Consider the following 12,425-nt stretch of genomic DNA (forward strand, 5'->3'; position numbering starts at 1 on the left):
TGAGCGTTTATTGTCAAATGGTTCAGAGTATTTAGAACATATACTATTTTGTAATCATCTTAGCTTAATAAAAATATTTATTTTAATTTAAAAATAATTTAAGTCTTTAAAAAAAATGATTAACTACATGGATAATCACTTGTGTTTATGTTTTGTCAACTTTTGATCACTGATTTCTAAAAACATAAGATATGATCAATTTTATTTTTATTTAATTAAGATATGATCACTTTCATTTTTTTAATTAAGATGTGGCCACCTAGAATTAACTTTCGTTAACAGCAGTTAACAGCAATTTTATTTTTATTTAACAGCAGTTAAATATTTTGATATAATCACCTAATTTCTTAAGTTTTGACACCATAACGTTCTAAATTCTTAATTTATTAAATTATTTCACATTAACGTTCTAAATTATTTTTTTTAAAAATATTTATTTTAACTTCAAAACATTTGAAACTTAGTTATATTTTTCTATTTTAATTTTTAATAAATTTTATTTCAATTATATAATTTGATTTTTTAAACTTTATGCGTGGATTATATATATTATAGAATTTTAAATTTTAGAATTTTCTATATAAAATTTTAAAAATAATTTAATTTAAAGAAAAAATAAAAAAATTATGAACCATGTACCCGTTACCCAGATTATATGTAATATAATTATATATATTAACTTAAAAATATTTTTATGTTATCTTATTAAATATATTTTATTATTAACTTAATTTAAAAATATTTTAAAATTTTTCATTTAAAAATATATAATTTATTTTAATTTATTAAAAGTATGACTAAATTGAGAGAATTTATAAATAACAGGGATGAAATGTGCGATTATATTAAAATATTTAATTGTTGTTAACCACAGTTAACTCGGAGTGACCACATCTTAATTAAATAAAAACGAAAGAGACTATATCTTATGTTTTTTGAAATAAGTGACCAAAAGTGGACAACCACAAATATAAGTGACTATCTGTGTAGTTAACCCAATAAAAAATACAATAATTTAAGGGTAAACTACATGTTTACCCAAACTATCACTTTTGTTTCGTTTTAGTACCTAAACTTTCAAGTTTTTTAAAACCATACCTAAAATTTACTTTTGTTTCATTTTAGAATCTCACCGTTAAAAATTTAGGTACTAAAATAAAACAAAAAGCAAACGAATGGTACTAAAACGAAAAAAAGTAATCATTAGGTATGATTTTAAAAATATTGAAAGTTTAGGTACTAAAAGAGAACAAAAGTGATAATTTAAGTACTAAATAAGTAGTTTAGCCATATTTTAATAACTTAATTTTTGTTTAAGCCAGTTCAGGCTACAAGCTGTAGGGTCAAACATATTTTAAGCCACAGGAAGTTCCACGTAAACCATTTTCGAAGATTTGTTAAGCAAAAAAAAAAAGGTAAAGTACTCATTTAGTACCTATACAATCAATTTGATCTATTTTAGTACCTAAACTTTCAATTTTTTAAAATCATACCTAAAATCTAATTTTTATTTTATTTCAGTACCCACGGTTAAACCATTTTAAGCTGGAGTGGCATTTTTTTAATTTTTATATTATTATTTATATTGTTTTTTATCCACCTTATTAGAAACAAAACTATGCAAAAAACTCCAAATGGAGTGCACACCAGGGGATCGTACTTGGATCTCTTGGGCGGAAGGAGCAATGCTTAACCATTTGAACTAGCATCGGCATTTAGTAAAAGTTTATATTTCACTTATACGGAATTATAATTATAATTATAAAATGAAAGAAATTTCTTAGATCTATGATTCCAACATGGAGCGAGTACGCCGTCACCTGTCGGATGATCTGAGCTGTACGATTTGTGGCTCGCCCCTGGAAAGTGTGTCTCATATCCTTCGAGAGTGCCCTAGTGCGAGATCAGTTTGGAAGGAAGTGATTAAACCGTAGCGCTTTGAGGAGTTCATGTTGAGCAATGTGACGGATTGGATTCTAACGAATTTGTAGAGATCATATTACTTCCTGACAACGAGGACTGGGATCTTTTATTTGGATCACTGATATGGTGTTTGTGGACCCGGCGAAATAAGATAATTTTCGATGCGGAGTTTAAAGAGAGTGAAACTATCCTTCAGAGGAGTTTTCGAATGCAGCAGGAGGCTCGAGTGGCGTTGTCTTCCAAGCGAAACTTGCAACCCACTCAGCAGCAAAGGGTTAACTGTTAGGAAAAGTGGAAGGCTCCTCAGATTGGCTGGTTGAAGTTGAACATAGATGGCTCGAGACTTCCAACCACGGGACTGGCATCATGCGGCGGTGTTGTGCGCAATTCCGATGGTGAGTGGGTGGGTGGTTTTTCTAAACGGATTGGAGTATGTTCGGTCTTAGATGCTGATCTATAGAGCGTTTATATGAGTCTAAATGTTGCATGGGAAAGAAAGTTTCGACGGTTAATCCTTGAGACGGATGATATGGAAGTGTTTGGTGTTCTTCAAGGAAAAACGGATCTCGGGAGTATCTATTCCTTGGTGCCGCATATTCAGGAGTTCCTTCACCGTGAAGGCAGTTCCGATTTCGATTTGTCCCAAGGGAATGCAATAGAGTGGCGGATAGTGTTACGAGACTTGCTTGGAATAGCGGCGATGAGTTCCAGTTACATAGCTTGGCGCCGATGGAGGTCTCTGACTTTGTTTCTGAAGAAATAGGGATGCAAGACTGTGCGTAATGGCTTTTTGTAGCCATCTTTGTACTAAAAAAAGATTAAGAATTAATTTAATACGTACCAAAATTATTATTTAACATATAAGTATATTAAATTGAATTAAATAATTTCTCATTTTAATTTGAAATGAAAAGTAATTAAATTATTATTTATATATTTTATAAAATTAATATTAGTTTATTTTAAAAATTAAATGTATTGTATCATAAGTTAGATAATAATTTAATATATTTAATTTATATATTTAACTTAAATTATTTAATTTAATAACGTAAAGTAGTTTAGTATAACTATAAAACTATTATTTATATATTTTATAAAATTAATATTAGTTTAGTTTATACGAACTCAACCTTTAACCCTGATCAGTATAACTATAAATTAAATACTTTTCATAAAATACAAACAAAATATATAAATTAAATAACGTAGACTAGTTTAATATAAGTTAAATATGTCCTTAAGCACTTGTCTATGCAAGCCCAGACGGTTGAGCATTCACCCTCGTGTCACCACCTTATTAATTAAATAAAATTAAATAAAAAATATAAATAATAATATAAAAATTAAAAAAGGACGCATCAGCTTAGTCGTTAAATTTTTAACACGGATACTAAAATAAATTTTAGGTATGATTTTGAAAAAATTAAAAGTTTAAGTATTTAAACGGATCAAAACTGATAGTTTAAGTACTAAAAACGTAGTTTACAAAAAAGGAAGAATCTGGAGTAGAACAGAAACGTTGTCGTTTTATATAGGTAATATTTTTCTGCGCAAAATCAAAGCGTTTAGATTCGATGTGTGTTGGTCTTATCCAGTAAATTTCTTACACATAGTCATCCTCTGTGAATTAGCGCAGATCCTTCAAATCGAACGTGGAAAGCAAGCGCAGGCGATTCGTTAGAGAAAGGTAGATTTCTTTATCAAATCTAAGCCAGGAGCTTAGCTCCCTAACCATATCTTGATTTTGCAGTTCAAAAAACTTAATTAATGGCGAACAGAAATCAAATCCCCACTAACAACTCAGCTCTTATTGCTATGATTGCCGATGAGGTGAGTATTTCTTTTGAAGCTGCCTAAATCGGTACACAGATCTCGGCTTCTATCGGGTAAATTGGTACAAGTTTGATGCATGTGGCTTGGACTTAGTAGTACCGTGCTAGCCGATCTGCAAACTCAGCTTAATCTATTTGTTGTTTTTTATGAGTATGAGAAATAAATACCATTCAGATTTAGCTCTATGATAAATTATCTTAAGTTCGTTACACCATAAACTTCGTGGCGTGTTTGCAATTTTCTGAATGGTTCTGTTATGTTATAGGAAAAGTTCACACTTCTATATAGATTTAGCTGTGCTAGCTTATCTGTAAACTCATTCTGCTTGGTTTTTTGTATGGGAATGAATGGTAAATACCATTTAGATTTAGCTCTATACAAATCTTCTTTAGTTCATAACACCATGAGATTCATGACGAGTTCATAAGTTGCCATACAGTTTATTGGATTCCCCCAAAACATATTTATTTGGTCATTTACCATGTTTCCTCACCATGTTAGTTGACCGTAGCAAGAATAAGAGTGTGTGTATGGCATGGTTCAATGAATTTATGTTCTAATAGTGTTGTTAATATGATGATAATGCCATTACATGTGATTTTCAATGCACTTGACTCGACCTGTCTGGTTTATAATTTGTTGGGCTAGGACACGGTGGTTGGTTTTCTGCTGGCCGGTGTGGGTAATGTTGACTTGCGGAGGAAGACAAATTATCTTATTGTAGACTCAAGTATGCTCTTTAACTTTCTGTATTTTGTTGCTATTATTTGAAAAACTTGCCTTTCGAATATGGTCTTTGCCAAACTCTTGTCAACATTTATAGTTGCTTACTTGCAATTGATTGTTTGTTCACTCATCAAATTCAAAGATTAACCAGTTATTTGCTTTCTATGACTCGCCTAAGGATATCAGAATTAGCCAAATTATGCTCAGCTTGACTGTGGTTTATTTACTGTCTAGATAAAGTGGAAGAACACGATCTGATGCTCAATAAGGAAAAATGCCGTTTAGAATTGTTAAACTAAATGTACTCATTTTGTACTTTTTAAAATCGATTTAACTACATGGTTAGTTACATATTTGTCGTTACATATGATCATTGTTGAATCATGTTCTCAAAACTTCTGATTTCTTGTCATTTTTCCTTCAGGCTTTTAGGTGTCTTGGTTTTAAAATTTTCATTTGGGTGGAACCATGTGTTTGTGCCTTTTCCTGTTTATAGAAACACAAAATGGTTTGTCTCTCAAAAGGAAGGTTTCGACATTTTAAATATTACATCATTTTGCATTGTTTGTTTGTCAACTAGAAAAATTAAGTAATAAATCATGTCAGGAAATGCCCTTTCATTTGGTAGAAAGTAGGGTGCTTAATGAGTTGAGCAGCTCGCGAGCAGCTCGAATTCAACTCGGTAAAAATTCGGTAAAAGCTCGACTGGAACTCGACTCAAGACCTTAAGTAGCTAAGTCGAGCAAAGTCCAACTCAACTGATAAGTTCTCGAGCAGCTTGTTAACTTTTTTTATAATCTTTTACTAGTTATCTTAAAAAATTATTTCATTAAAAAAATTACTAATTTACTAATAGATGATAAATGACTAATATATTAATTTTCTTATTAATTAGCAATTATTATTTTACTACACCCAAAATTAAACCATAATTATTATTTTTCTGTATTTTTGGATTTTTATTTTGGAGTTTAGACTTTGAATTTGTTTCAATTTATGTTTATATTAAGCTCTATATAGTATTAGTAGATTATACCTATGGTTAAAAAATAAGATAAAAGTTTTGGTGAGCTTAACGAGCAACGAGCTTAACGAGCACGAGTCGAGCAACAAGTTTTCTTAACGAGCACGAGTTGAGCAAAATTTTAACGAGCTTAACGAGCAACAATTTTTTTCAACGAGCACAAGTCGAGCACTGCCTAACTCTCAGTCGACTCACTCGATAAGCACCCCTAGCAAGGGAGGGAAACTTAAACAAGAACGGTAGTGCTTGTACTCTGGTCTGACTGTTGGGATCAGAATAAATATTTAATTTTTATTCCACTTAGCTTTTTTTTTCTATGAATAATCATCTAGTATAGTTTCTTTTTTTCAATATCACCAGCTTTTTTATCATTCACTCACTCAGTGCTCCTTTTTCTTCTTCTTTTCCATTTTAGAAACCACTGCCAAACAAGTTGAAGATGCATTTAAGGAGTTCACAACAAGGGAGGATATTGCTGTCATTCTGATTAGCCAATATGTAAGCATTTTGAAGCATATGTGCCATAAAACAGCACTTGTTTTCTGCGTTGTTATGCAAATATCTATATGATTGTTGAGCAATATTATACACAGAAGTCTTAATGTGTGGCTGGAGAGCTCTGAAATGCTCACAAGCTCGGATTATGTAAAATCTCTTGCTTCCATCATCATAATTAATTATCATTTATACCACTCCGTAGAAGTGACTGCTGGTCAAATTATCTGTTAAGTGTTAACCGATGTTGCCTTCATGTCAAAGATACGTAAACTGTATTCAGTGATGAAGTGCATTGTTCGGGTGATTATATGTGCCAACTTTACTTTACATGAATTACATGATCAACAACAAACAAAGAGACTAGTAAATAGTAATATCGATGATAAGATTTGATTGAAAACAAAATCTTGCATTTGATACAATGTTTTTGTAAAATTTGGTCAACACCTACACTTTCTTTTGCACAACTAGTTAGATTGACCAAGGTTTTCCTCCTCTGAATTTTAAACTTCCATAGTTTCATCTACAATGTACCAATCCAGACACGAGTATAGTTTATATTTGCGGTGCATTACAGCTCAAGTTTGGTATCCCAATCTAAACTTGTCTTTTAATTGCAGGTTGCAAATATGATAAGGTTTCTGGTGGATAGCTACAGCAAGCCTGTTCCCGCAATCCTGGAGATTCCATCCAAGGATCATCCGTATGATCCAGCACATGATTCTATTCTTTCACGGGTTAAATACCTCTTTTCTGCAGAATCGGTGGCATCTGGGAAGCGTTAAATGCAGATATGCACATGTATGACTTCACTATCCCATCATGTTTCTGTTTCCTTCATGCATTGTATATTACGACGTAAATTACTCTTCCCAGAGAGTTGGTAATGATTCTCGTCAGAGTTTCCATGAGTAATCCTTTTATTAGAGGCCATTTGAATTGAATAAATGATGTTTGAAGAAACTTTTGGAGTCGGGAGGGTATATGCCTTCTTGTTAACAACGTGATTATAGTTTGATTGAAATGCACTGTTAGCTGGAGAGAGTTGAAATCGTGTGGAGAAAACTAAACTGGGCCTTTGGTTTAGTGTAGTGAGCCTATTAAATTATTATTATTATTATAAAAGTGAAATAATCTGTAAGTCAATTATTTTATTTATGCTTATGATTGAATGATAATAATAATTGAATAGTATTTTTAAAATATAGAGGGGAAGAGAACTCAAAATCCAGAATCACTCCGACTAGTATTTGTACTTAGTTGGGATTAAAAAATTTGAGCTTGTAAAGTCAAGTTCAAATTTCACCACCGTCACTCTTGGTGAATTAAATCTTAGATATGCTTTGTCTTTAAACGAAGAAAATCACCTCTTAACTAAACTTTTTGTAACAAAAAAAAATCAAAGACCCACGAGTTTTCTATATGAAAGTAGGATAACACCTCATCGCATCTATTATTTACCGCATTACCCACTTATTTTAACTCTGAAAATTATAAAAGTTTAATCAAAATAATTAGGTATCATCTGAATGAAAACCATCGGGGAGAAGAACGTTAATAGCTTGATTCGGTTCCGTTAAGATGTTCAAGTGCAGATTTCAAGGATCTGGTAGAAGTCCCTAGTTCCTTCAATCCTTCCTCGGGAGACTTTGCTTCGCCCAGCACATTCACCATGGCACTACCAACGATCACACCGTTGGCTCCCCATTCGGCTACTTGGTGATCACGACATACTCGTTCATGTTATCAACATTCACATAGAGGCAAAAACTTGGAAAATACACATGCGGCAATTTGTGTGTTTCGAAGATCAACCTGTTTCACATGTTACGGTTTCGATATCCCAAAGCCGACTGCAACAGGCTTGGTTGTTGCCTGCCAGGGAAAACTCACAAAGTTTCAAAATGCAAGTAAAAGGGGGATTCAACCATCAGAATGTCTTAAAAGTTAAATAATTTTTTGCCTAAATACAAAATATATCTATAATGACTTCGACAAATGCACCGAGCACAGCTCAATTTAATTATAGATCACAGAATAGTTGAGATACTTGGCATTCTAATTAGTGATATAGTGACTCTTCGTGTCAATACAAACCTCCTTAATTTCGCTTAAAAGAGTCCGAACCCGATCGCTTACAGATGCACGGGCACCAGTAACTCCGGTTTAGCTCACCTGAATTTCCAGCAGACAAGAAATATCAAGATGGTTGTAATAAAAGACTTATCAAAGTTCAATTTTCCTTTGTCACAAAACTTGACATAAAAAAAAACCTGGAAAAAAAGCAAAAGTAATCAAGGAAAATAATACGAAAAAAGTGTCATCAAATTCGGAAGAGGATCTCTTACAAGATATACAAAAATCCTTCTGATGCTTCAACAATAGCTTTCATTCGGTCTGTCGGCGAAGTTGGTGTTGTAGGCAGTACCTTACCCACATGTGCAGATAAGCCATATTAGATCGACTTTTATTCCAGAAAAGAAAAGGGGGAACATATGATGCAGTATGGAAAATAACATTTAGGGTCGCAAAAATAAATGAGTTGCCATGTTTTATTGGACAGCTAATCAGTACTTAATTATGCCTTCAAATATCCAATTCTGTAGTAAAGCCAGCTGCTAAGATTGTTCTTATAGTGGGGACGTAAAAGATCGATCTTATTTTTTAGGGCTTCTCTTCTCAAAATTTCAGTGGGGTACATCTGGAACGAGTCCTGCAAGTAATTATGGAATTATTGTCGTAACCACACCATACAAATGTTGGGAATCTTAATAAGAGCAAATCATGCTAATCTCCTCAATGAAAACTATGCTACAAATGAAGCCAAATATGTTGAGCGAAGGAGCTAGTCAATCATAATTTACGAAAGGCGCTGTTGAATCATTCATCAGAAATTCTAGACAACAATGAAAAGCTTAACTATGCCACAAGTAAGACTCAACAGTTATGACAGCAGTACTTGTCCAGTTGATTAATTGCAATGACACATATAAGCTGGAATAAAGTATTAAACAGTCTCTGAAAGTATAGCCTGATAATTTGAGTTCGAGAAACATACGAGAGTCATGGGGGATAATAGAATAGCAAAGAAATTTTAAATTAAGCAGACGCATAACATGTTTATCGTGTATGCCTACTTCCTTTACAGTGCATAAACTGCTCAACCCCACACTTCAGAATTGGGTTGTAATATGTAAACAAAGCAATTGGGCAAGATAACTGTGGAACCACCTATACAATTTAGAAATACATGATTATAATATAACACTCGAGTTGAAATAAACATAGGTGCCTTGGCAGTGGGCAATAGTCCCACCTCCTTCAACATTGAAAGAATAACATTAAAGTTCCTTTTGCCAGTGATCGCGTAGCTGCCGCCTAAACAAAAGAAATATCAATAAGATTTTTTTAAAAATAAATAAACAAATAGATTCACGAAAAGAATTACATTGTTAACTGACCTGAATCACCGGGACCGTCAGCCAGAGGATCAGAATACGGTACACCCAGTTCAATTATGTCTGAGCCACACGAGTCGAACACCTTAAGAGCCTCTGCTGTTGTTGAAAGATCAGGATCCCCAATAAGCGTCTCCTCAGTGAATATGATACTCGATACACCTTAAGAGCCTAAACTTTATTATTGAATAAATATTGAAGACCCGAGTCTACCACTAACCGAAGAAGGAAAAAAAGGGTTGGGGGGGTGTTGGGGACCATATATCTGTTTTTGCTTTCTCCAGGATGCACAGCTGAAATCGGCCTGACTGTTGAATTGTTGTTACAGGATTCTCCATCTGAATCTTTTGATATCATTACGTCAAGCGTGGCATGCAATGCAACCATCCCAAAAAATCTGCAAAAGAGGTGAAATCTTTCCTTTTCCAGTGTTTACCACAAATCTGTTTATGTATCGGTGTAAATGCGTTGTCAAATTGTAGGCAGGCAGGCTTGGCCCTTGTTGGTACATAAATGGACCGTCTCTTGCGACATATTTTCAAGTTGAGATTGTTTAGTTATGAGTTACTGCTCAGGACAGGAATCGGGAGTTTGTTTTTTCTAATAAGAATTAATAATAATAAATTAGGAGGTAATATTTTTTTGGGGAGAGGGGGATTTAATGATCGTAGAACATAACTTGTAGCGATTAAAAGTATTATCGGGATTTAAATTGCGGTTGAGGTCGCATTACGTTTATCACAGTCGCGGATGTAACAAATGCTATCGTGGTCATTGCGGGTCGCATAACTTATTACAAAATAAAATAAATTATAATTATAATTATAAAAAATTAATTTTAATGGTATTTAGAGTTTTTTTTTCTAACACTTATGAACTTTTAAAAACTTTTATTATTACATGAACATAATTTTTACCTTCATTAATTATTCTTGTATTTATTCATAAATTTCTTAAGAATATTATACCAGAAACATAAAATTATAATTAGAATTTATAAATATAAAAGAATTCATTACTTCTATTATGAATAATATAATATAAAATATAATAAACATTTACTAACAGTGGATAAAAGTAAGTTTAATGCATAAATCAATAAATAATACAAATAATTTAAGTGTATAAAATTTAAATTCAACATTCAATCTCCTAAAATAAATCATAACCATTTAAAAAGATTAACCCATAAAATTATTTATTATTATTCACTTACCAAAAACAACATATTAAAATTTAAAACTCACGAAACTAAAACAAACCCAACAAAAAACCCATAACATTGTAACCAAAAACTTATTAATTTATTGAGGTTTCTTTTGGTCCAAACTCAAAACATTAAAAGTAAAAAAAATATTTAAAATATAAAACATAAATAAAATAAAATTATTAAATCCCCAAACATCTTATTCTATCTCGTGCGTGAGAGAAGGAAGGCAGATATGCAAAGCAAAATCAAAGATAATTGAACTCCCATATTTGTTTTTTTTTTGTTTATCAAAAGTTTCATTTTTTTGTAGTTGTGTTGTTGAAAGCTTACCCTGTTCTTTTTTTTTATTATTTAGAAAAGCATCAATTGGAACATCGGTTCTCATGTTTTCTTCTCTTTCTTCTCCAAAAAAACAGGTTTGGGTTTGGTTTTTGGTTCTGTTGTTGTTTTTACTATCAAAGGAGACACCACAGGTAGAGACAAAGAAGATCAAGCTCCTTCTTCACTTCTTCAAAGGGTTGGAAAATGACAATATCGATAAATGGTTGGTTGTGAATCCAGTCCTTTTCCTTCTTTTTTCTTTCTTCCAAGCTCTACTCTTCCATCTGAAAACCTAGAAAATATGTGTGGGTTTCAGTAACTGACTTGGGGTAACGGAAAATAACGAGAATAGTGATCCTCTATCACCGCGATCGACCGTTACTCGTTAAGTTGTGGTTGTGATCGGTCGCTATCGGTGTGATTCTGTTTCACACCGCTATTTTGGACAATAACAATATCGGACGATGATGCTACTACGAAATTGCGACCGCTATCGCGTTTGAGCTCCGCTATTGAAACCCTGGAATTACATAAAACTTTAGATCCCAAACAAAACTTTCCGCACTCTAATGCTTACATTTTCTTAATGCAGATATGGAATATCACACTTTAAGAGAGAAATTCAATGTTGGGCGATATACCAACACTCGAGTTTAAGGATCACTGTAGTACAAAGTTTTAAATGCAAATAATTTTATTCTGGAATATTTCAGTGTCCCGTCAAAATCTTATGGGTGGGAGACAGAAAGACAACCCTCTCTCTTTGTTTTGCAAATGTAAATGCAAAGCCACCCGTGGTAGCGACAAATCATTTGGCTAATCTAATCATTCATTCTCAGGCCTACCTACCTTAAAGAACCTCAGATCCCAATGCATCTCTTTTACTATTGCGTTTGCATTCTATAAATTCACTTAAAAAAAAGATAAAGGCTTCTTAATGCATGTGCCAAGAAGGAAAAGCTCCTGCAATCCCCAAAGCTCTGCTTTTAATTCCATTTAAAAGCTCCAGGAAATGAAAGTTGGCTGAGAAAATATTCTCCGACTGAAGGGACACTATGTTTTGGTATAAGCTGGGACAAAAAGTGCATTATTTGGTTATCAATATTTATATAATTATTGGTTATTTAATTTCTATTTATGATTTAAATAACATTACACCTTTAAGTGGATTTGGTGTATTGTTTTGCCAAAATATCATTTTGTCCTTTACTCGAGAGAGAGAGAGAGAGAATTCGGGCAGGATTGGGATGAAGATTTGATTAGCCGTACACTGAACAGGCTTTTTAGTTTGAGAAAGAAATTAAGTATATTTTGCCACCAATCAAATATACCTAAGTCTGCATTAAGAAAAGGGTGAACGGGGCACCATGCTATTAAATCTTTGGATGCCGCAGAGAATTTGTGATTTTACATGTTTTCAATATCGATT

The 12,425-nt window shown here is 32.8% G+C and overlaps 1 protein-coding gene and 1 pseudogene across 1 annotated transcript; one reads left to right on the forward strand and one right to left on the reverse strand.

Moving 5' to 3' along the window:
* The first annotated feature begins 3,500 nt into the window (after positions 1-3,500).
* LOC120153933 (V-type proton ATPase subunit F-like) lies at positions 3,501-6,918 on the forward strand. The gene is made up of 5 exons (XM_039165793.1): positions 3,501-3,613; positions 3,677-3,756; positions 4,408-4,489; positions 5,925-6,007; positions 6,628-6,918. Exons 2-5 carry the CDS (start codon positions 3,694-3,696, stop codon positions 6,790-6,792), a joined length of 393 nt encoding a protein of 130 aa, XP_039021724.1. The 5' UTR covers positions 3,501-3,613; positions 3,677-3,693; the 3' UTR covers positions 6,793-6,918.
* Positions 6,919-7,561: 643 nt separating this feature from the next.
* Positions 7,562-9,803, reverse strand: LOC120154045 (annotated as a pseudogene).
* Positions 9,804-12,425: the final 2,622 nt, after the last annotated feature.

Source organism: Hibiscus syriacus, unplaced genomic scaffold, assembly GCF_006381635.1.
Source record: "Hibiscus syriacus cultivar Baekdansim isolate YM2019G1 unplaced genomic scaffold, ASM638163v2 tig00111105_pilon, whole genome shotgun sequence".
In the NCBI taxonomy this organism is placed as follows: domain Eukaryota; kingdom Viridiplantae; phylum Streptophyta; class Magnoliopsida; order Malvales; family Malvaceae; genus Hibiscus; species Hibiscus syriacus.

What these genes read in the sequence shown, in the direction of transcription:
- LOC120153933 (XM_039165793.1), top strand. Translation starts at nt 3,694, where the DNA reads ATGGCGAACAGAAATCAAATCCCCACTAACAACTCAGCTCTTATTGCT. An exon ending in TTATCTTATTGTAGACTCAA is followed by an intron (nt 4,490 to 5,924) that starts GTATGCTCTTTA and finishes TTTCCATTTTAG; the next exon opens with AAACCACTGCCAAACAAGTT. An exon ending in TCATTCTGATTAGCCAATAT is followed by an intron (nt 6,008 to 6,627) that starts GTAAGCATTTTG and finishes TTTTAATTGCAG; the next exon opens with GTTGCAAATATGATAAGGTT.